This window comes from Phyllostomus hastatus, unplaced genomic scaffold (assembly GCF_019186645.2).
Source record: "Phyllostomus hastatus isolate PE091 unplaced genomic scaffold, TTU_PhHast_1.1 phas_contig_1, whole genome shotgun sequence".
Classification (NCBI taxonomy): Eukaryota; Metazoa; Chordata; class Mammalia; order Chiroptera; family Phyllostomidae; genus Phyllostomus; species Phyllostomus hastatus.
In genome coordinates this window covers 35,325,645-35,349,951 of record NW_025333498.1, presented here as the reverse complement: position 1 = coordinate 35,349,951, position 24,307 = coordinate 35,325,645, and the positions used below count along the sequence as shown (strand labels likewise).

The following is a 24,307-nucleotide window of genomic DNA, read 5'->3' as shown; positions in this document are numbered from 1 at the left end:
CCCACCGCTGTGTGGATCCAGTGGGCCTTGGCACTGTCCCAAGCATTGAGGAGTCAAAGATGAATAAGACGGTGTGAGTCTAGTGAGGGGAAAGCATGCCGCATTTTTCTGCAATCCATCTATGTGCAGAGCTGAGTCAGGCAGTAGGGAGCCAGAGCAGGGCCTGGACCGCCTGCAGGAGGCTCCAGGGGCCCACCTGCTCTAGGAGGTGGCCGAGAGCTGCACAGAAAAGGTCATGCTAATAAATCCTTCTGAGGCAGGGAAGGACTGTTGAACAATAAGAAGCTGTCCAAGGCTGTCTTGGGTCTGAGTGGTCAATACAACTGAAGTTCAACAGGTAAAATGCTACCCCCTCCTGGACAGCCATAGAAATGCAAGGAATTCAAAGTGTTAAGATCTCACCTCTGTGGGCCCTGCCAATAGGCCGTCATCTCCTGTAAGAGAAATGGAGTAGTTGTGCAACAGCACAGAAGGTGGAGTCCCTGGCTGCTGTCTGAACCCTGTCTCTGCCACCTCCCAGCCGTGTAACCTAGGGCAGACCACATTACCACCTTATGCTGCTTTTTCTTGCGGGTAAAGTGGGCTAATGGTACAAAGGAATTATTGCATGTAAAGAATTTAATTCAGTGTCTGATAGTGAGCACTTGCTAAGTTATTATATTAAAGATCTCTACTTGAAAAGCTGGAAATGAGATGTAGACCTTTAAGTAACCCTAGGGATCCACTGGGAACTTGGCTTTTGAGCCGGACCCCCTGTGGTTTTGACTTGCCTGGTTAAGGTTCATGGGAAATTGCTTTCTCTACTTCAGTCTCCCTTGAGAATGTTTTACTGGATGTGAAGGAGCTCCAGAGGGGCATGGACTTGACCAAGAGGGAGTACACCATGCACGACCACAACACGTTACTGAAGGAGTTCATTCTCAACAACGAGGGGAAGTTGAAGAAGCTGCAGGATGACGCCAAGATCGCCCAGGTCGGTATCTGTGCCCCTGGACACCCACAAAGTAGAACTGATGGAACACTGTAAAGCCACCTGGGGTGCTGGCCTAAGATTTGGAGGGAAATCGCTCTCTGTCTACTGAAGGTAGAATTCTTGTGTAGCTAGTGATTATTGGGTGGGGACAGAGGGATCTTTTCGACTATTGTACCCAGAGAGCCCCTGTCTTGTTTACTGTCCTCTCTTATTTGGGGGTCTTACCCTCTCCTCTAGAGGCCCTCCCTCCCCAACCCCTCCCCTTCCACTTCCAGGTTTCCCGTGTGTGAGTCCTGCATTCAGTTCAACCAAAATGTATTCAGCCCCATGCTCAGCGAAGCAGTGTTCCCAGTGTGTTGGGTTTCTGTAGGCCTTTGACCTTGAAATCTTATACTACCCTGGGGTCAAGTCTACACACTTGACCAATAGCCAGGGCTGACTGTATGCCATCCTAGAAGGAAAGGCAGCATGTTGTGCAGACTCAGAAAGTGGACATGGTGAAGGCTCCCATTTGAGGCTAGCTGGCTGACGTGGACGAGGGCCTGCAGACCCTGGAGTGCCCCTGGTGGGGGGGGGGGGCACTGGAAGGAGCAGTGCAGCAGCAAGTTGTAGGGTAGAGTCTGAGTGACTCGTAAGATCCCTTCTACCCTTGTTGGTTTTAAGTTCTGCAGTGGCCTTAGAAAGCTCTTAAAAGAACAGGAGCCCGTGTGTGTGTGCGTTTGTGTGCACGCGTGCACACGTGTGTATGGAAGTAGCACGGCTCACAGAGGATTCCTTCAGCACCATTGCACTCTGGCTGCCTCTGAGCAGGCACTGGGAGGAAACTCGGGCTGCAGGGAACCATGGGAGGAGGGCAGGGCAGATTCAGCAGCGGCAGGATCCTGTGTCATCACTGCTGCTTTGCGGCAGCTCTTCATCCAGAGCATCAGGCTCAAATGCTGGAACTAATGGAATTCAGGAGAAACCTGCTTTTCCACAGGATGCCTTTGATGATGTGGTGAAGTATTTTGGAGAAAACCCCAAGACGACACCACCCTCTGTCTTCTTTCCTGTGTTTGTCCGGTTTGTGAAGGCCTATAAGGTAAGCAGGGCTTGGTGTCCTTCGGAGCCTTCCTTGGCATGATTTTTTTCAAGAGGGTGCCCTCTCAGAGCCGGATCTGAGTCTCAGCAGCTCTGTGGAGGCCTGCACTATTGGGGGCAGCATGCCTGGTGGGCAGCAAGGCAGCAGTCTCTGGCCTGGGGAGGCCAAGCGCTCTGGAGCCCTCAGCCCGTCATGCTCCCAGTCTCCACACAGCCAGTGCTGGGGCTCAGGCTGCTCCTCGGGGCAGGCGAGGTGTTCCAAGGTCATTGCTGCCCCCTTGACTGTCTGCCCTCCCAGGCATGTTGAAGGACTTAGAATGTTCAGCCACCCCCCCTCCCCACCACCCCGGTGTTGAACAGGTAAGAGGAGTGAGCCCTGGCCTGGGGCACGATGCTGTAGCTGAGGTCAGGAACAGCCTCTGGTGTTAGTCCGGCCAGGGCCTTCTGGCCGTCTAGACCGACACTTCTCTAGTGCTGACTGAAGATGACAGCTGCTCTCTGCTTCATCACAGAGACCAGCAGTGGCCCTCCCATCCTTTAAATGGGAGACCCTCTTCCATAGTCCAGGCTCATGGTCTTGGAAAAGCACATGCCTCCCCTTGATAGGCTTGCGCCCTGCGTAGCCTTCTCGGTTTGTTGCTCTGTCCAGCTTCCCTGGGGAGGATGTTCAGCAGACTCAGCATCCGCCGACTTCTTCCCCCGTGTCCGTGCTACTGCCGCGGCGAAGATGGCCTCAGGAGTGCAAATTGCTGATGAAGTATGTCGCATTTTTTATGACATGAAAGTTAGGAAGTGCTCCACACCAGAAGAAATCAAGAAAAGAAAGAAGGCTGTCATTTTTTTGTCTCAGTGCAGACAAAAAGTACATCATTGCAGAAGAAGGCAAAGAGATCTTGGCTGGAGATGTTGGTGTAACTATAACTGATCTTTCAAGCATTTTGTCTCAATGCTTCCTGAGAAGGATTGTCGCTATGCTTTGTATGATGCAAGCTTTGAAACCAAGGAATCCAGAAAAGAGGAGTTGATGTTTTTTTTGTGGGCTCCAGAGCTAGCACCTCTGAAAAGTAAAATGATCTATGCAAGCTCCAACAATGCAATCAAAAAGAAATTTCAAGGCATAAAACATGAATGTCAAGCAAATGGGCCAGAAGACCTCAATCGGGCTTGTATTGCTGAAAAGCTAGGTGGATCCTTAGTTGTAGCTTTTGAAGGATGCCCTGTGTAGATCATTGTTCAGTGCCACAAATCAAAAGCTTTGGTGTTTAATGTTATCCCCTTACTATATAAGTAAAGTGAATATATTTAGACCAGAGTCTCACTGAGGGGGAACTATCTTGTCATCTGTTAGGGTAAATTAAATATTCTATAAACATGTGCAAACAAACAGCCCTAAATAAATTTAAAATCTAAAGTTTTATTGGTGTGAAATTAAATCCTTACTGGCCAAATGCCTATTTTTAATGAGCTGGCTTATAAAGATTTTTGCTGAGCTCATGATTTTTAGTAAATGCAGTTCACAAAACAGTATAAGGTCATATGAAGGGCATTATTGCATCTTTGTTAACCTCAGCAATCACTTTGTTTCTTTAGAGAACTGGTCATAATCTGGTTATAATTTTTGCTCAAATTTTCTATTCTCTCAAGCTAAACTGAGTAATGGAAGCTAATTCTCACAACATGTATGTAATAACACTATTTACAGTAAGATTAAATTAGGCAGTCTTTTTAATTCTACCACATGTGTAATAAAGACCATCTCAGAATTGTGTACACTTTTATAATCAGCGCTGGTCTTGCAAAGCACTGTTTCAAGCCTGTAGGTGGAATACAGGAAGCACCTACTCGCATCTGGGAAAAGCTCTCCCCTTACTACTTGGGAGAATCTTCTGAGAGTGACCTTTCATCTTTACACTCATGACTTGTGCTCAGGAGAATGTGTAGTATCTTGTAACCACAAATTATAATGCAAATTAGGGCTCCATTGAACTACAGTTTGTTAATGAAAATGATAAAACAGTATATTGATAAGCTGGGACACTTGTGATAGCTATGTGTCTTCTTCAGAACTTCATTGCTTCTGGCACAATTAAGTTGTGGGAGTATTAGGTATGTGTTTACTCTGGGGCCTGGGAGAGCTTCTTAATATCCTAGAGCAATTTGTCAGTTGTGTGTGAAATGGGAGCTGGTAAGACAAATGATGGTACCCACAGAAAGCCGCTACCTGATGACACTTGGAAGTGATTGTCTTTAACATCACAGCACAACACTTTGAACAATATAGAGATGCACAAACAGTTGAATTTAGAATTAGTTGTAAAGCCAATTAGCTGTATTGGCTTTATGTAATAAAGGAAGCATTTTTAACTTTAAAAAAAGAAAGAAAAAAGAAAAGCACATGCCTCAAAGAGACCTGTGTCAGAAGAATCTGTCCCTTGAGGAAGAATGAGGGGGGGGGGGGGGCGTTAGGGAATTTCAACGCAGTGGGGGCGGGGGGGGGGTGCGTTGCAGTCTGTATCCTCCAGGCTTGTCTACCCAGAAGCGGGCAGTGCTGGGGAGGGAGGGGTGATTGTAAGGGGGTGGGGGTGCGTCGTGGTTATCTGTGAGTGGGGACCACAAAACCCTTGGAATTTATTTATAAAAAATTGTGTATTTGTTCTTACATGTTTAAACTTCAGTCACCTTTAAAGTACTCCCCATGTGATGCAGTACACCTACTGAGACATTTCCTCCACTACTCAAACCAGTTTTTGAACATCAGTTTTGATGCCTGTTAGTGCTTCTGCTGTTTTTTGTTTCACCTCTACCATGTTGGCAAAAAATTTCCCTTTGAGGGCTTTTTTCATCTGGGGAAACAGACAAAAAAATCACTTGGGGTGAGATCGGGTGAGTAGGGAAGGTGGGGCATGGGTTTTGGTCAAAAACTGCTGAACACTCGGTGCGGTGTGGGTGGGTGTGCTCATAAATCACCCATTGTGAGATGGGCAGACGCATACAGAGTCTCAGAAGATTTCACTGAAACGTAGCCTCTCACACACCACCACCAGCTGGCACACTGACACAGACGGGTCCCTAGAATACTAATCTAGTGGGGGAAGCCTGTACTGCAAGGGGCCTGCCCTCCATAAGATAATTCAGCGTTTTTTGGTTCCTCCTTTTACATTTTTGAGAAATATCCTTTTGGAAATAGTGGGCCTCCTGTGCAGCACCACTAGAGGCTGATGGCTTTGGACAACCACCCTTGGGCCTTTTACTGAGACTCAAAAGATGACAGTATTGAGCCATCTTCTCTCAGCGAGGCATCTCATAGCAGTGACAGCACTAGCTGTTTGCAGAAGGAAAGTGTCCTTGGAAGTGAGGACAAACACAGACACAGTGCAGCGTTCTTGTGCAGGACAGGAGCCAGGGGCAACAAGGTTGCTGGTTACCATCTGCTGACCATGGTGCTCCGGGGTCCACTGGCTGCTGGGGCTAGCGTGCTACAGAGGTGGCCCCAGGTGGCTCCTGTTACGTGCTGGGGCCACATCTTTCCACGTAAAAAATTGTAAGTCTCGGGTCTAAAGAGAAAATACCAGCTATTTTTAAATTGCATAATATTAAGACAAGCTGGGAAGTGACTCGGTCCGATTTGTCTCCAAGCCCGAAGCTTCAGCAGGGCCGTCGTGTATAGAGCAGAGGGAAACAAGAGGCTGCCCTGGGGGGCCTGTGGGGTGCCCCGGGTCGGAGCCTGTCGGGGTGCCCCTTCCACAGCGTCTCGCAGTAGCCCTGTTAGCTGGCTCCAGGAGGCACTTGTCAGGCAGGGAGGTTGCAGGCCGTGTCACTTGCCCCAGGTTGTACGTGACGAGCAACAGGCTGACCTGGCCCTCGCCCAGGGACTCTGTGCACGGAGGCACAGAGGGGTTTTAGGGTGGTGTCTGCCTCTCCCTTCTCGGGTTCAGTCCACAATGAAACTTAAGACAAAAGCACGAGAGATCAAAATGTGAACTTTATTACTGATAAAAAACTGGATTGGAGTATATGTGAATTCCCATAGCCCTAAATTAGGCGACTTAACCAGTTCCCAGGTAGACTATTAGAAGTCTCTTTGGGGAGGCTGACTTCAGAAGAGAGGGTGCCAGGAGGGCTGAGTTGAGGCGAGCCTGTTTGACTAGTTGTCCCAAATTTGTCAGGCTAGTCACTCTGCCCCTGATGGAGACAAGAAGCAAGGGAGTGGAGGTCTTCCATTAATGAAGGGCGGAAGGAGAGGCATCTGAGGAGTCAGAGAAGCTTTAGGTAGGTGGACAGAATCTGGGAGCAAAACAAGCTCACTCGAAAGTCACTGAGTAGAGCTGCCAGTTAGGTAGGTGCCCTCCCCATCTTTGGGACTGGGACTAAGTGACCGTGCAAGCAGGGACCAGGAAAGGGCTTCTGGCTGAGGTAAATCTCAGCTCCTTTATTGCGAAGAGGTGTTGCAGGGACAGACAGGGAAGCTCCGCATCAGCGTGATATACAGTCACAAAGTGTAGATCTTCTGAACCTCCCATTTACTCTGCTTCCTGGCTCACCAAGGATTCTTGCAGAATGACTTAAGAATCTACTGCTGTTTCCACTGATGTATGTTTTGGTTCTTTTGCCTTTACCCAGCAAGCAGAAGAGGAGAACGAGCTGAGGAAAAAGCAGGAGCAAGCACTCATGGAGAAACTCCTGGAGCAGGAAGCTCTGATGGAGCAGCAGGATCCGAAGGTGAGGAGCCCTGGCTCCGGCGACAGTCTGTGTGAGGGGTCTGTGGTGGCTCCGCAGAGGCAAGCAGAAGACATGGGCAAAAGCCAGACTTGCACAGGATCCTTGTCCCTTCCTTCTAGGGCTTGGGAACTTGGCAGATGGAGATTTGTTTATTAATAACTTTTTTCAGCAAAAACTGCAATGAGGCTAAGAGCATGTTGGTGTAGCATTTCTTTTTTTTTTTAAGATTTTATTTATTTATTTTTTAGAGAGGGAAGGGAGAGAGAGAGAGAAAGAGAAAGAGAAAGAGAGAGAGAGAGAGAGAGAAACATCAATGTGCAGTTGCTGGGGGTTATGGCCTGCAACCCAGGAATGTACCCTGGCTGGGAATTGAACCTGGGACACTTTAGTTCCCAGCCCACGCTCAATCCACTGAGCTATGCCAGCCAGGGCTTGGTGTAGCATTTCTGTTTACTGAGATTTGGACCTTAAATCTCAGTTGGATATACTGTACAGAGAGGCCATATTTGATGATGGCACAGCTTCGTGTCCAGGGAAGGCTTTGTGGTTGGGGATGCTGTGGGTGCTGGCCTACTGGTGCTGGGGCTTTGCTGGGAGGAATGGGGGGAGCATTCCATGGAGGGGAACATCAGAGGGGAAGACGATAAAGGCTGACAGATCAAAGCAGTTTTCACCATGACCCTGTGCACCAGAGTTTAAGAAGGCAGGGGTTGCTCTGGCTGGTGTGGCTTAGTGGACTGAGCGCTGGCCTGCAAACCAAAAGGTCGCTGGTTTGGTTCCTGGTTGGGGCACATATACCTGCGGTGTGGGCCAGGTCCACAACTGGGGACATGTGAGAAGCAACCCGTCACATGTTGATGTTTCTCTCCATTTCTTTCTCCCTCCCTTTCCCTCTCTACAAAAGTGAATATATAAAATCTTGAAAATTTTTTTTAAGAAGTCAGGGGTTATCACCATAGGATCCAGCCTTCCCCTCGCTACCAGCTGGACTTTTGTGGGTTCTTCAGTGAATGTTTTCTTCCCAGAAGCTTTCTGGGGTTTTCTCCGTTTGCGCCCGGTGCAGGCTGGTGCTATTTCTGATTTTGGTGGAGGCTGCTTCTCAGCAACATGACACTGAGGTGCATTCTGCCTTTTCTCAAACCTCTGGTGGGGGCAGGTCCCACTAATCCCTGCCCCGCTTCTTTCTTCTCAGTCTCCTTCTCACAAATCAAAGAGGCAGCAGCAAGAATTAATTGCGGAATTAAGAAGGCGTCAAGTTAAAGATAACAGACATGTTTACGAAGGAAAAGACGGTGCCATTGAAGACATTATCACAGGTAAAAGATATGTCCTCATTGCGGCCCATGGAGTTCCTGCCGGCTCATTCACACCAGCCCCATGCAGGTTTCGCTGCCTCCAGGGTTTACAGCTCTTCCACTGATTTTAATCAGATCCAGAATTGTGCAGAGACTCCCTGCTAGTGTTCACAGTGTATTTGCAGTAGCCTGTGTACTGCCTGTCAGAGAAGCCCAGCACACTGCCTGAGAAATCTCTCTACTTCTCAGTATCGTTGGAGCCCTCTAGGTTTCCCCAGGGCTCTGTCTCCTGATGGTTTTCCATTGTCTTCAGTTTGTCACTGTGCTCCATTTTCTTCCTTCTGGCCACTCCTGCCCACCTGCCTGATTAATAAATGCTATGGCAAGACCCAGTCATTCGTCTGTACTAACCGCCAGTACAGATTTCTCCAATGTGCTCTTTAAAAGCCACTTGCTTGTTCACAGTAACCAGTAACTAAAGACAAGGAGACGAGGAGCTGGTGCTTCCATTCAGAAGGGCCCTTCGACAGCTGAGAATGGGGCCTAACCCAGCTTGGCTCCTGTCCGATTACGTTGTAGCCTAACGCCTTCTGCTGGAACCAGCTCCACAGAGTCGCTGCCTTCCCTCTGACTGGCCGGGACAGCAATTTGGGCCACTGTCTTGGGGCAGTGGCTGCAAGCCACTTTCCTTTCACATCTATTGCATATGGATATTATTTATCAGCTCCCAAGATGCTCAGCACTTTTTACTGTGCAGACTGTTTTACCTGTGAAAACATGTGGAGACTGTATGATGGGTTTCCATGTACCCGCAACCCATTCAAGATGTGCAGCTCGGGCCAGTCTGGTTATGTGCCTGCTTCTGCCCTCTCCCTGCTGCCCGGTCTCTGGGGTCATTCTGAAGCAATTCCAAGACATACAGTCTCCTGGGGAAATACATCAGTGTGTACCTTCAGAAGATAAGGGCTCTAATAAGCAAAGACCTACAGTACTATTATCACACACCTCCCACACTGTTTCTGGATAGAAAACATCTAGTCATTATTCACATTGCCCCAGTTGTTCAAATTTGTTAAAACTCCTAGACTTTTTAAATTCTTCTACTTTTGGCTTCCCATTTCTTGTTAATAGCTTAGTCAGCATTGTAAATAAGGATCCCAAACTGCCAAAATTGTAATTTTTTTCACCAGCTCAGACCCAAGGAAGTAAAAGACTAAAAAGGAAGTCAGTGAAGTTTCTTGCCCAGAGTAAAGCAGGGTGCGTTCTCAGTGGCTGGGGAAAATGCTGGGCTCTGTGCATGTACAGACTTCTGCTCACGTGTGCGTGCCGGTACCCTGGCATCCACCTGCAGTGGTTTGTGGGCGGCTCCCGATAAAGCTCCCTTTGTTTAGCGTCACTCCCTGCTGTCCCCGCTGAGGGGAGCTCTGCTCTGAGCTGCACCAGGAATAGATCTCCTTGGGTAAGTGCCTGTTCGCCTGGGTGTTGTGATAAGATTAACTTGTAGGTGGAGACGCAGTCAGGCTTGCAATCTTCCTCAGTCTGGTCTCCATCCCAATGACACCGGCTTGAAACTGAGCAGAGTGTGCAGTCTTTATTGGCCTGACCTCATCTGAATCGGCCGTGGGAGGTGACAGCGCATATCTGCTTATGGAGCATTATTTATTTTCCTTGGAATAGTTTCCGTTTTGTAACCCACAACTGCACCCCAGGTTGAGTGACTCTTAGATTTTACGAGCTCACCCAGATGTATATTGCCTTCCCCCCTTCCCTCTCCCCTGCCCCACCTGTTTCCCCAGGTATGATTAACACAGCACTAACCGTGTACTAATGTGATAGGCCCTGGCTTTTTACTCTCTTCTGTTTGTCTTGTTCGGCTGTCGTTCGGATGCAGTGCTGAAGACTGTGCCCTTCACTGCTCGCACCGCCAAGCGTGGCTCTCGATTTTTCTGCGAACCTGTTCTCACTGAGGAATACCATTACTAAACTATTACTCTTTCTCACCTGATGCTCCTAAAAGGTTGCTCCAGGTTTTTGACCTCCTGTGCCCCTCTGTATGTCTGTCAGGGCCACCCCACATGCTAGCATGGAGTCGCCATCTCCACTGCGTTGTGTCCTACGTTGTCCCTGTGCTGCATGGTTCTACCCTTCAGTCCTAACTGCTGCTCATGGCAGCTTCCATGTGTCTCTGAATTCACACGGCTGTGACGGTCTGGGTGTGTATGAGTTGAATTACAGAATTGCTTGCAGAAATTTTCAGAAAAATAGTAAATAGAGCACTTCTTTGAGAATCAGGATTGGGGCCAGCTAGATTGCTTACAAGATTTTTGTACTATATCTTCAAACAAAAAATAATAGTCATTAATAACAGTAGCAACTATACCGAGCATTTATTGAGCCCTTACTGTGTTCTAACAGGTTTACATATAGTAAATCAGCCTTCTTTTTGTACTCATTTAACATGACTTGGTAGTAAAACAAGCTGCCATACAAGCGCTCAGGAGCGTTTGCCCAGTGATTTTTCAGAAGGAACCGAGAACCGTGCACAGCTGTGAACTGGGCCTTAATGCTCTCGTGCAGTCTGAGGCTCTAGTCCCGTGTCATGGAGCTCGTGGTACGAGCTTCAGACAGGGAACCCTTCCAACCCAGAAGCCTGTGTAAGCGATGGATCTACTGCTCAGCAACTCCGTTGGACTTAGGCTGTTGAGCAGCAAATGAAAACAAGGCTTAGGAGCCCCTCACCGTCTTGCCTCATTCCCGCTCCTTCACTGGGTTCCATGTCAGACCCGGGGTGTCCTTCTGCGATGAGGTCCTGCCTGGACCTGCTCCTTCAGTTGGGGCAGTGGCACCAGAAACACTAATAGCGCACACCTCTCATCCGGAAATGCCACTGCTCTTAGAATTAAAAAAAAAAAAATCAAATTTTCCCAAGAAGTAACTGCCTGGGCTTAGAGCCGGATGCCTAGATGGAGCAGAGCTCTCTGCAGTGCCCAGTTGATTAGCACGGCGACCGGGGCAGCATGGACCCTGATCGGAGATTGCCATGCTGAGGTCGACATGGAACTGGGTGTGTGTTTATTGTGTGGCATTAACTCATCTGTAGTTGCACTTGTGTTTGTTTCTGAAGGTATCAAAGGATGTGTGTGTGTTGTTGCCTGCTCTGCAATGTGCTTACCCACCAATGCTTATTAACAAGGCTAGAAACTGTTATCTGCTGGCGAATGCTTACTGTCAGTTTTGCTGCTGGACTGTCTATCATTCTGGAGCCAGACTTCAAAGCAGCTTGGATCTGGGTGGTCAGCGAACTGGATGGGAAGACGCCTCGTCTCCTCCCTTGTTTTATCTAACGGCTCTTGTAGTGATGGCCTCCCACTCTCTTGCTCTGTTGGCTAACATGCCCGGGAATATTACGCACTAAGTTAATAAGTTGCTTTTCGTTTTCATCCCATTTTTATTTAACCATCATTTTGTGTTTTTGTTTTTTTTTTCTGTTTAGCTTTAAAGAAGAATAATATCACTAAATTTCCAAATGTTCACTCGAGGGTAAGGATTTCTTCTAGCACACCGGTGGTGGAGGATACACAGAGCTGGCAAGCATCACTTTTTACTTAGCTTCCTCCTCTCTCTGTATGCAGATCAGTGGTTTCGATCTATGGCTGAGGGTGATAACTGGTGAGAGTCTGACCAGGGAGAAGTCTTTGTACCTCACTTTCAATGATGTGAGGCTGAGCCTCTCTGTTGGACTCTTTCTGGCCTGCTTCCGTGTTCTCGAGTGTGATGGCTTGGGCGAGGGTTGTTGCTGATTATTGTAATGGCTTTGGGTGCTAGGATTACCCTCTTCTCAGCCTTTGAGTTACTCAACCCATTTTTATGTGAAGAAACTGAGAGCAAGTCCTGGCCAGGGGGCACAAATAAAGATGAGGACCTTTAAAAATTGCCTAGAGGTCTCAGGAATCCTAGAGATGCAGGTCACTGCCATCTCCTTAGCCAGTAGCAGAGTTCCGACCTTCCTGTACCACTCCGGGCCAGGAAGCAGAGTCCCCAGAGGATTAGGGCAGGCAAAACAATCCTTGGCTTGAATGTAGGGGTAGGGCAGGGCCACTACCCCTAATGCTACTGAGTCAGGGGCTGGGGAGGACTGTGCTGAACCTGCGAACCCCACTCTTCCTCACACTCACTCAGCTCCAGCTTGTTTTTGCCATGTAAGAAATTGGGCCCGGTATTGCCAGGTCCTTCAGTTTTCCAACAGAAGTCAATTTAAATAACAAGAAACTGTAATTAAAAATGTTAAGTCAAGGCCAAACATTTTGTGGGCCAGATAAGGCCCATCAGCTCCATTTTCAATCTACTGAGTAGGGAAGGGACAAAAAAGATCGAGTGTGGCTTAAGTCTGTTGTGTTTCCCTTTCTAAAGGTAGAATGTTCCCTAATAGAAATCAAAAGTACTAAGTTAATGAAAGGGGAATATATACTAATAAAACAAGAGGAAGAAGTGTGGAGCCTGCTTTATTTTCTTGCTGTGCCCTGAGTCTACCAAAGGGGCTACCTGCTGGCTGGGCTGCCCGCCTTACTCATCACTGCACGCCCCATACTATGGGTGCTTATTACCTAGATAATAGTCCTCTTGTTCATCCCACTCTGTTCCTCCAGAATATCGCCTCCTTGAACTGGTGTGCAGTGGTTGATTCATTCATTCAACAAGGCATTTTTAAAAAATGTTAGGCATTCTGCTGTGCGCTCCCAATTGGGGAATGCAGAAGGGCCCATAAAACTTCTTCCCTTTAACAAAAACAAAACTGTTGGGTGGTTCAGGAATGGGGTATTATTTTGATTTAGTGATTACTTTTATTTAGTAGCTAATTGAGAACGGTGGTTCTAATTCTCAAAATAAAAACTGAGCTAATATTAATAGAATAAAAATAATGGAATCTGTCTAAGCATAGGTTTCTTCCTTAAAACTTCAGATAAGACAGGGCAGTTGGTTTTATTAGTTTTGCAGCTTAAAATCCATTGTGTTATAGTTTTATTTAGGTTTCCAGGAAGAAAGAAAAAACCCAAACACCTAAGCCATAGGGATTGCCCATCAGCGAAACATTTCAAAATAAGATTTCAGCTAAACTCTCTGGCCAGTGACAGAAGAATCTCCTCTCCTATATATTTTCCTAAAAGTTCTAGAATCCCACCAGTATTACATCATGTTTTGACTGTATATACAGAGGGCAAAGTACACGAGTTTGGCTGAAATACTCAGTGGGATTGAAGGGCCTATTAGCAGACTCTTCAGCACAAGCTGCTTTGATTGGCTGCCAGCTGGTCTTTGTCTTGCTTAGACAGGCTGTTGAAGGTTGCAGTTCTCTCACTGGTGCTCTCCTCTTTTCAGATCTTAGAAACCAACCATACAGACGAGCCGATGCGGTGAGGAGGAGTGTCAGGCGGCGCTTTGATGATCAGAACTTGCGTTCTGTTAATGGTGCCGAAATAACCATGTGAACCTGAGACCTGTGTGAATAGAGAGTGTGCATGAAAGAAACCGTCCACATGAACTTTATGTGCTACCATTTAACTGCAGCCTTGAACATGGATAAAATATTCCAAGGGCTCAGATTTAGCAAACACATAGGAATTTTAAAATGATGGGCTCTCCTTCCAACCTTTGTTAACAAGTGCCTAAAAGTGGAAGTACCTGCTCAGATTAATCAAAGCAATAGGATTTGATTTGATTAGGTATCTTTTTACATCAGTATGTTATTAATTTTTTAATCAAATTTTAAATTTCCTATTACAAGTATTACCTGCCATGGTGATCGTCCCATGATAGCCCACCCTGGTTTCCTAGTAAGTTGTAAATAACATGAATGCATCTGCTGTGGGCTTCCTTTGCTGAGGTGTCTCTTAAGGAATTAATTTTGTGTTCCAGCCATTCCCATCAACTTTGTATTTTTAAGGGCTTGCAACATGGGAGGAGGAAAAAGTCACATGATAAACTCCTTCCGTCAGTAACCAAGGCCCAGCAGAGTGCAAACAGGACTCAGTTACAGCAGCACGGAAGTTACTCAGCCAGTAGTCACCTTCCACATTCGGATACTTCTGTGCTCGAGTACCAGGCCCTCCCTGTGCAAAATTCACCTTACAACTGCAAGAGTATGATGGCATACAAATGTATAAAACATATTTGCCATACTGTGTTCTTCACCTAGGGGCAGCTTTGAAAAAATAATGCAAATGTATTTATTAATTAGCACTAAAATTAACACCTCAGTAATCAGTATTAGGACTTCTGAGGACCATTATGGGCCAAACCTGAAAATAGAATTCAGTGCCTTGCTAGCCAGGAAGAGGTTCTCTGTCAACAAGTATTTAGGAATCCTTCTGCTAGCAGAGTAGCGTTAGTAGCCTGGCCTTACTCTCCTGACAATCGGTTGTTTTCCCCCCTCCTCCTTCCTTTTGTAAATTGGAGAAGACGTATTTGGCATCATATATCAAAGCTAAGAACTTCTATTTCCCAGACTACTTACAGGGAATTGCTCAAATATTCACGTTGGGATTAAGCTTTTAAATGGTATGTAATGGGACTAAATGGCCAACTAAACCAGTTATGTTTCCTTGTTCTCTGGCAGGGCACTTGATCCATTCCAAAGTCAAAAACTGGACTGAAGTTAATTTGTACTTTCCATAATACACATTCTGCTTCTGGCTTACCTTCTTGGTATATTACATCAGTATATTAATTGTAAAGTTTATTGTATAGTATTTAACCACTGAATTTATTTTATGTTGTGCTTATGTGAACTCCTTGGTGAAGGTCCAATTTTCCTTGGATAATGTGTAGTTATATATGACCTCTTTTTAAATGTACAGATATTTTGCTATAAAATTGGTGCAGTTTTTTATGGTTTTTACACTTCTCTTTAATTCCCACCTAAGCCTCTGGGTAATATTGTAAATATTGTTTAAAAATGCATCAGCCTATGCTATACAATCTGAATGTTATTTTAACTTATAGTTTTTTTTAATATATATATTTAACTTCAAGGACAGTTTAGGGGTCAGTTACATTTTACTTTAGCATACCCATTTACAGAGATTGCTTTTAAACTGTCACCTGCCAGCAGATTTTCATAAATGTGTACTTTAAAAAGAACATGCCAAGATTTTGTCTTTGTTGACTTGACATTCATTTTGAGGATAAAGCAAGTCAACCATGAGATACACAATACAAATTGTTGGTCCTTTACCGCAAGCGGCTGTTTTCCAAAAGCACAGTGCTGATGAGCATGTTAAAACACTTGCTATTTATTCATCTGTAAGTAGACAATAATGTTGGCATGTTCTTTCCTGTTTGTCTATTAACAGGCTTGCTTCTTAGCAATATTAGAATGTTTTATAAAAGCAATTCATGTTACTTTTCTGGTCTTTTCATGGCATATGAGCAAATAAACTATTTACACTACTATTCTATAATATGTTGTAGTCTTTCAATGGTATGCTTTAGGGGTTTTGCCAGTTTTATGTAATACCTTTATCTTCTAGAAACAGGTATGTCTTGGTGCTTAGACTCAGAATCTAAATCTATTTGGTAAACTTTAACTAAAATCCCTTCTTATGAAAATTCTTGACCACTTGCTATGTGGAATGAAGTAACCAAATAGATATTGGTAGTGAGGGAGATACATCTCCAAAAATTAAACTTACTAATTTATTCCTTCCAGTTATCATTGTAATGATACTCCCAAGTCATCAAATTTAGTATACTGTTTTTAGTATTTTTCTTTAGGGAAGCAAGCAAATTTAGTATTTTAGAATACTGTATAAATGGCTTAAAAACACTTTAGAGGGGTTTAGTCTTTTAAGAAATTGTTACATTAGGTCTTTGCTCCCAATTCAGTACTCTTTTTACTGCACCAATAAGGTAGCTGAAGCTTTATCTTATGGGGGGCGGGATCAATTCTGCAGTTAGTCAGAATCTCTAGTTTGTTCTGTACCAGGGCAAAGTGCTTCATGGTGAAAGAAGTAATGTTTTTAATATCCCACAAATTCAGAAAGTATTCAGACCCAAACTATAGCAGTAAGTTCAAATAAGGCAGAGATGGTTAGGTTTAAGGGACATTATATACCAATAGCATCCCTTTTTAAACATGTTTACCAATGATCCAGAATTAAGCCCCCCCACTCCCAAATCTAAGTCCTCATACATTCAGATGGACTGCACTTGAGTGTCCAGGGACCCTGCTGACTCAGCACTGCTCTGCACAGAATGGGCCTTACTGGTTCAGCATACTGGATTTTGTAGAATTGTCTAACTTTGTACTGTATTATTATAAAAGACATGCTTTTATAATAGTAACTTTGTAATTCACATACCTACTGATTTTAATATTTGATAAACTCTTCTTAGCCCCAATACATGGTTCCTAAATTCGATCAAACATGTCTGCAAAGATGAACATACTGTCATCCCAGTTCATACAAAGAAGTATTACTAGTTCTCCATTTCTTTTAAACCTAATACTCCATCTATTTCCAAGAGAAAAAATTTGAAGCAAAAACCAAATGTATTAGGAACTATTAATATACTTTTTTTGATCTTTTTACAGAGAAAAGCAGGTATTACACTGAGAAAACAGAGGGTGGGCATCTTGCATCTCATAACACAACTGCTGCATGAGGGGTGCGCAAAGGTAAAAATGCTGGCACAGAAACAACTTAGTAGATGCCATTTTTCTAATAAATTATATTTATTTACAAAAAGTCTAATTTTATATAACTGAAGTTCTTTATATCAGAACAACATGTAAATAGAAGAGAAAAATCTGGTAATTACACAGAACATAGAAACCTTATTCTCCTATGACTCAGTTTTCAGAACAAGTCTTAAATTTAGTCGAGGAGGTAGGTAGGCATGAGACCAACCAACACCTACCAAAAAAGTTTGCAGGAAGGACCGAAAAAAGAATGTTTATAAATAGCACATTAAGATACCCCAAGGGTCCCCCAAAAAGAAGGGCATCAAGAAATGGCTTACTTTGAATCTGATCTGAGGAGGTAACTGTTTTGTTTCATAGTCCGTGACTGAAAACTGGGGTTGAGGGAGTTTAGCCAGTGGCCCTGAAATGCAAACATCAACCTGACACCCAGGGCGATTATCCATTAAGTCAATTACCAGTCACTAACAATGAGATGGCTTTGAACTAGATCCTACTGTGTCACAAAAGCAGTTTTTATACAGCAAGTTTATGTAATAGTTAAGCACTGGGGTGCACACCTGAAACTAATAATGTATGTCAACTGTAACAAAATAAAAAATAAAACGAAAAGCATAGATAACCTACTGCAATTAAAGAATTTAGGCCAGGTAGACAAGCTAAATACAATGGAGGACTGGGGGAGTGTGGTAATTGCAGCAAAGTCTTCTCACTTCCCACCTCATCATCATTACATCAGCTCCAGTAACAATTGAATGCCTATCATATTACCGGTATTCATCCCTTTGTCCAAAACAGCCTGAAATGATTAATTCTTGGCTTGTATTTTTAATAGGAAATTTGCTATTGTGTCCCTTAGGGCCTTTAAAGACCAATCCTGATCTAGCTGAATGTTAATAAATAAATTACTTTTGAACTACTGTTGTATATTAACTTAATAGTTACAATGAAGGTATATTTCAAATCATCAAGGGGTTTCCTTTCCTATTCAAAAACTACATGGAAGTTACATGTTCTAATAAGCTTTTGAATTTTCCTGAAGTGACGTGACAGTAAGTAAGGCACAGCCACCTCACATGGGGCAGTAGTCGTGGGTGTATGGTTTACTGCAAAGATGCTTTTTCAAGCCCTTTAGTACCTGTCAACTAATGTTTTACATTCATTCAACAGATACCTACTATGTGCTAGGCACTGTTCTAATCTACGGAATACAGCAGTGAATGAAAACATAAATAGGAACTAGACTAATGAAGTCAAAATAATTGAAAACTTAGAGCAAGTAAGAATTAATAAGGAAGGTAAGAATTTTTAGGCTGGTAAAAAATATCAGAACTATACAATGACATAGATTATGAGCCTATTACCATAAACCTACTAAAACAATTTCATAAAAATTATGTGAGATCAGTGCAGTTTTACCTAGAGAATGTAAAAGAATTAAAATTCTACCTCCAACTGAGACACTTTTCCCAAAGGAAAAATCTGATTTAAGATACAAGTTTTGCTTCTAAATTACATAATATACTTATTTAATAGCCTATAAATTTTAAAAACAGCATTCATGACTCTTCCTTGGGTACCATTTGATTGGACATTGTTCTCTCTCCTAAATAGCATCTAGGTTTAAAAAAGGCCTGTGTATAAGAGGGCTACCCTAACCCCTTTTGGATGCAAAAATAAAAGTGGCTGGATGCAAAAATAAAAGTGGCTGCCTACTCGGCACTCAGTTGACCCTTAACCGTGGAAGGAAACCAGAATCATCCAAGGCTTGTGCTTAACACAGGACAAAAAGCCCTTTGGTAATTGAATGAAAACTTACACTGTTTCCAGAAAATGTACAGAGATGTTTGAGGAATGTTCAGTCCCTTCACTCTACCATTATGAATTAAGATTGCCTTACTCTAGGCCTCACAAATCCTTTTCATTTTATAGTGTTATGAGGCTTAATTAGCAAAAGACAAAAGAGCTGTGATACACTCTGATCATATTCAGATTTACTGGGAGGCACGAAAAGTATTTTTACTGTTGAGAAATATGAATAATTTATATGGTGAAGCTATTTTTGGGTAGTGATAGCAAAATCACTATGTTTAAAAAACATGGGCCTTTTTAAAATTTGAAAGCAGTGAGCTATTTAAATATACTTGGCAAAAGTGCAATGAATACTTCATATACTTGATTGACTAAATTAACTTTTCATACAAATTCAATTTTCCCACATATGAATTATAGACCAGAGAAAATAAAAACATCAGGTATTTGAAGTTGCTATTGTGACTGTGAAGTATGAAATTCAATGTATTAGTGAATTTAACCTAATAATTCATATTAATGATAATGAGGGAAGATGAACCCTCAACATTTACCTACGTCTGAGACTTGAAAAGTAGACATTCCCTTATCTGAAAATAAACACGCTTTCCTGTCTGAACACATTTGTTCAAACTGTTCCAACAGCTGTTCAATTCTAATGGAACCAGCATTTTAAGACATTTCAGCTATTACCAGAGAACAAATGTTCTTTATTCTCTGATTAGAGAACATTTGAAACATGTTCTCTTATGAAGATTTTGAAACCTAAATCTTTAACTGGTTAAAAATATTTAGATTCTTCCCATCACCTGTGCCTTCAGATCAGACAGTATCTTTCTGGCAACTAAATCTCATTTGATGGGATCAATGAAGGGTGCTAGACAAGGATTATAGCCATGTTAATAACATCTTTTATAATAAGGATGTTGTATTTTGAGTTGTAACTTGTTCACTAGTTTTGTTTTTGGTTAAATAATTTTCATGGGTGAGCTAGCTATAGGGAAACTTGAATTTGTATTGTCCTGTAGGGATTTGAGGTTGTGATAGACAGTGTAAGAAGTACAGAAATTTATTTTGAGGACATGCTAAAACACATCAATAGTTTTTTATTTAAATAGAAAAATCAAAACTTTGAAGTTGTACTTAAAAAAATCATTCATAGAATTAAAACATTTTACAGATTCTAAATTCTCTTGTGAAACATCACTAGTATTTCTGCCAGTATCATATAATTATTTTAAGAATTTTACCACTGACTTCCATGTCAAATGTTAGACATGATTGGCAATATTAACTATCATTACAATGGGACCTCTGAAAATTAAGTGTAGGTGAATCCCTGTTTACGTAGTTCTGTTTTGGTTCTAATATACAATAGGGGACTCAAGCAAGCAACTTGATTACTTCACATTTTCTAAAAATAATGGTTCTCACTTTCTACAAAGTCATATCATATTTCACATCAGAAAAGCAAGAAGTTGAGAAACCTCCCTACCCACCCACCCCCGCCTTTTTAAGCTTTCAGCAGTGGACAGATTTAATTGAAACAGGGAGGAAGGATGAGAAGAGTCATCCTGGTCAGTCCCACTTTTCAAATTCCTTAGGGTGCTGAAGAAAAAATACAATGAACATTTTGTTCTTTTAAATCCCAACTTGAAATAGGATTGCTCAAAGTGTCCAAAAAACCAAAAAAACTAAGGTAAACCAAAGACTATGTGCTAAAATTTCCTATTAAAAAAAAATCCTGCACTGAAGGAATACAGTATAAATTACATTACCAACCTTCAAAAGTTAGCATGTAAAAAGTATTCTAGCTCAAACCATGGCCTCTCTGAAGTATTCTGCAGAAATTCAGATCAAAAACAAATATAGGGGCCTCAAATGCGCTGATTATATTAAAAAAGGAAAATGACTTAGCTAAGTGGGTAAGAGGAAGCAAAATTTCAGGGATTTAGTTTCTTTATCTTTAAATGATCATACAATTTCTTTTTAAAAAGCTGAACAGTTTACGTAGAAATAAATACTAGTACACGCTAGAAGAGAAGGTTTAATAATTGATAAAAATGTACAAAAATATTCAAATCAGAAATGCTTTAGAATGTGTACCACGAAGTCAATACTTCTCAGTGAATAGGGAAGGTAAAAGACTTCCTCAATGAAAAAAGCAAGAGAAAGATCGAATTAAAAAGACAATTGTTAAAGAAAATGTTTAAGTCAACATTGATTTTTGTTTTAGACAAGGATATTGCAACTATCACTTAGTTTGGTGGCACATTCTTTAGTAGGTCCTTAAGGCAATATATTTAAACTAATCTACAATTTGACTTGATGTTAACGTTTAAAACATCACCTCAAAATAATGCCCTCACAATAGCCTTTTAAAACGTATTCAGATGTTTCATAAAAAATAATGGTGGCTTTATTATAGCAGTGCTCACTGGCACTGCCGTAGTTAAGGGTCTACCATGTTTCCATTAAGAACACCTATTTCTGGGTTCACCATAAAAGATCAGATTAGCTCCAACCAGTTGGGTAGAGCACAAAAAAAGTAGTTTATCAGTTGCTGGTGCTTTTTTGATACGACTAAGTATCAAAAAAATGTTTCATTATATTTTCAAAATCCAACTTCCATAAAGTTAATCAAATCATCTTAATGACTTAGACTTTAGAACAAAGTAGAGACATCTGCAGTTATTAGTAAATTGCCACCTTTAATCCATCCTGCAGTGCCCTCTGAAAGGGTCACAGAAAAACAGTTATGACCATATGAAAATATGATTCTTCATACAGAATCAAAAGTTATTTTCAGTTTCCTTTGCTTTTATAAAGTCCACAATAACAATACTTAAATGCACTTTTTTTTCCTGTGATATAATTAAAACCCAGTGTTATTTCAATTGAACATAAAATAGAGTCCTTGGTCTGAATTAGACTTTAAATCATACTGTAAACATATATTTGGTATAATTTATTGATCATCATCCAGTTGCTCCAATAGGGTCCTTCTGCGCTTTTCCAATTCCCCTTCACTCAGTTCACTGCCAGAAGTATCCCAATTACCCTGGAAAAGACATTGAACACAATCACATTTCATGTTAGTACTCAAAGGGTAAGGTTAAGTAATAAGGAACTTTTGAAAAAACAATCCAAATCCCTTGAATCTCTTTCATAGAAACAGATACATCACATATTTTAATGACTTACTACCTCTTTCCCCAAAGCCTACCAGTGGGTTGCTAAGTAAGTATACATATACCTTGGTTATATTAGGAGAGATCCTTAATTTAGAATGAGGTTTTTATGTGTTGTTTTTAGTAAACATTAACACATAAATCAGGGACAATGGTATATACAGTTTCTTTTATTTTCTCTTACATAATTGATTATGAAACATCCTCTTTTCATTTAATGGAAGCCAGGTGTTCATTTCCTAAGCACTGTATTTCCTGCTAATTTTGCAGATTCTAAGTTGTCCTATGAGTGCTTTACATTAGAAAAAAGTATGCTTAGTACAAACATTCAAGATGTATGAGCAGCACAGTTCTTAGGCTGAAGAAAAAATTCAAACAAAAATAATAATGCATTATTTGTGAGAAATCATCTTTGAAAATCAGATCTACTTCACCTATCCTCTTTCCCTCCAGGAATTTCATTTAACCTAGTATAAGAAAGAAGAAAGTGTTAAGCTGCTCACAGGTATAGAGGAAATACTCTTTTTTCATCAAGGATGTGCATCAGACTCACCAGTGCAGCATTTAAAACAAACAAAAAAACCCCTTCACCCTACTGCAACTCTATCAGAACATCTAGAGGGAGGGCCAGGGCTTCTCTACATGGTGTAAACTCTCCACTGGTTAATTCCAAGACATAGTCCTTGCTAAGCTCACAGCATTTGTGGGAGGAATGGCAAAGCTGAGAAGGTTTGTGCTATTGTACTCTCATTCACATGTATGTATACACACACATATGGGAAAATAAGGACTAATCACATGACTTGATATTAAAATACTAACTTTTGGTTACAGTCCCATCCTATCCATTTGCCTTCACCTCTCCTCCAAATGATGTTTCCCCAAAGTTACTAGAATGTTACCTTTTGAAACCAGACTTAGTAACAATGACAACTGTGAATATCTAGAGGAAGAACCCTGATTTGAGTCTCTTAAATTTTATATTCCTTAAAAACTAAGGTAGGAGATGCGCAGTGGCACTTCTTAGTGAGAATGGCAGAAGACTATATATCCTCCTTTCTTAGTGAGTTAAAATAATAGCTGTGGAATGCTATGTTACTTTTTTAAGGAATTTAGGATACTCCAACTGGATCATTTATGACCACACACATTAGAAAACTATTTTGTAGTTAACTGAATTTTCATTGTTTTCTTTAATGGTAGTAGACCTGAAAAAAAGTCTATTCTTTAAATAACATCATAGTTTTAATCATAGTCTCCATTTCTGTATTATAAAAATCCTACTTACAGAAGAATCCTTTCCAGTCTTTTTCTTAGGCGATTTGTGTTTTGATTCAGATCTTTGTCTACTTCTGTCCTTTTCACTTTCCCGGTCTTTGTCTTTTTTATCCTTCTCTCGCTCAGCATCTGACTCTGGAGAGTCCTGTGTAAATAAAGAAAGTTGGCATTTGACAAAGACAAATGCTCATATAGGTAGTATTTAGGAAAATCTACAAATAACAAAGAATATATTCACAGTGGTGAAATTTAAAGTGTTAAGCTCAAGGATTCTATAACATTTCCAAGATTCAAGGGGGCAGTGGCCCATTCCTGCAGAAAGGAAGACATTCCGATAAGAGTAATATACACCACTAAAAGAGCTTTACTAAGTTAAGGATGAAGGCACATTTCCACGAACCCGGTAAAACATTACTTATTATGAACATAAGATGCTATCATTAGTTCAATCACGTATTAGGTTGATAGCTGCATAATAAAATTCTTTCTTCAAATTTGCTACTGAGTAGCAGTAATTATTTCAAATGTAATGTCAGTGCCCGAACACGCAATCCTTTGTTAGGAAAGCCTAAGTTCAAGTCAGCACCATGAAAAAAATCTCCTTCAACAGGTTTGTGGTAACACCCAGGACCTTACATTTTGAAAAAGGCCTCTAGGCATACCTAAGGTTAAGTGGCTCTCAACAACAGCTATAACACATACATAAAACATAAAGACTTGCGTTTTCCTCTAAGATTACTTTAAAAAACCAGAGTGGGAATCTTAGTATTGTATGTATATTTTTTTCCCCAAAGCTCACCAAAAGATTTTCGTGGATGATTAAAACAAAGATCAGCTGTAAAGCTCTTGAATTCAGGTGCCGCCCACCTACACACTGTGCCAGACTGCACGGTACTAGACAAAAAAAAGGTCTACTGCCCTAGGGGAGTTAAAGGCAAAAGCCTAGTATAAAAATTAAAAACCTGCTTACAGATTTATGTCTCCTCTTCTTGCTTTTCTTCTTATGTTTTTTTGACTTCTTGTAACTTCTCTCTAAGCAGCATGAAAAGGAAAAGTGTCAGAATTTGAGGACATCCAAGTGTCGATTTTAATCAAGTTAAAAGATACGCTTACCAGACTCAGCACTAGAAGAATGTTCTGAAGCAGAACGAGACTCTGATCGTTGTCTTTTTTTCTTTGTATGGCTGTCGTCGTCATCTGAATCTGACCCCTAAACAATACAAATAATTTTATTCATAATGATGCTAATACATGTTTCAAT

General features: G+C 41.9%; 2 protein-coding genes and 1 pseudogene across 14 annotated transcripts in view; 2 read left to right on the top strand and 1 right to left on the bottom strand.

The window, feature by feature from the left end:
• The window catches only part of FMNL2 (formin like 2), a 301,251-nt gene extending 285,727 nt beyond the window's left edge, over positions 1–15,524 (top strand). Inside the window, exons 22-27 of one of the 4 annotated variants that reach the window (XM_045852128.1) lie at positions 810–973; positions 1,953–2,054; positions 6,674–6,772; positions 7,965–8,088; positions 11,561–11,607; positions 13,444–15,524. In XM_045852128.1, coding sequence (XP_045708084.1) covers positions 810–973; positions 1,953–2,054; positions 6,674–6,772; positions 7,965–8,088; positions 11,561–11,607; positions 13,444–13,482 — 575 coding nt within the window. In that variant the 3' untranslated portion in view covers positions 13,483–15,524. Of the gene's footprint in view, positions 1–809; positions 974–1,952; positions 2,055–6,673; positions 6,773–7,964; positions 8,089–9,958; positions 10,085–11,560; positions 11,655–13,443 lie in introns of all 4 variants that reach the window. The other 3 variants (XM_045852002.1, XM_045852082.1, XM_045851929.1) reach the window with 3 other exon arrangements.
• On the top strand, positions 2,714–3,303 carry LOC123827707 (annotated as a pseudogene).
• Positions 15,525–21,050: 5,526 nt separating the features above from the next.
• Positions 21,051–24,307, bottom strand: part of PRPF40A (pre-mRNA processing factor 40 homolog A) — a 56,292-nt gene continuing 53,035 nt past the window's right edge. For all 10 annotated transcript variants that reach the window (XM_045830357.1, XM_045830347.1, XM_045830284.1 and 7 more), the window contains 4 exons: positions 24,160–24,256; positions 24,017–24,078; positions 23,057–23,191; positions 21,051–21,638 (listed from right to left, as the gene is read on the bottom strand). In XM_045830357.1, coding sequence (XP_045686313.1) covers positions 21,546–21,638; positions 23,057–23,191; positions 24,017–24,078; positions 24,160–24,256 — 387 coding nt within the window. In that variant the 3' untranslated portion in view covers positions 21,051–21,545. The remainder of the gene's footprint in view (positions 21,639–23,056; positions 23,192–24,016; positions 24,079–24,159; positions 24,257–24,307) is intronic.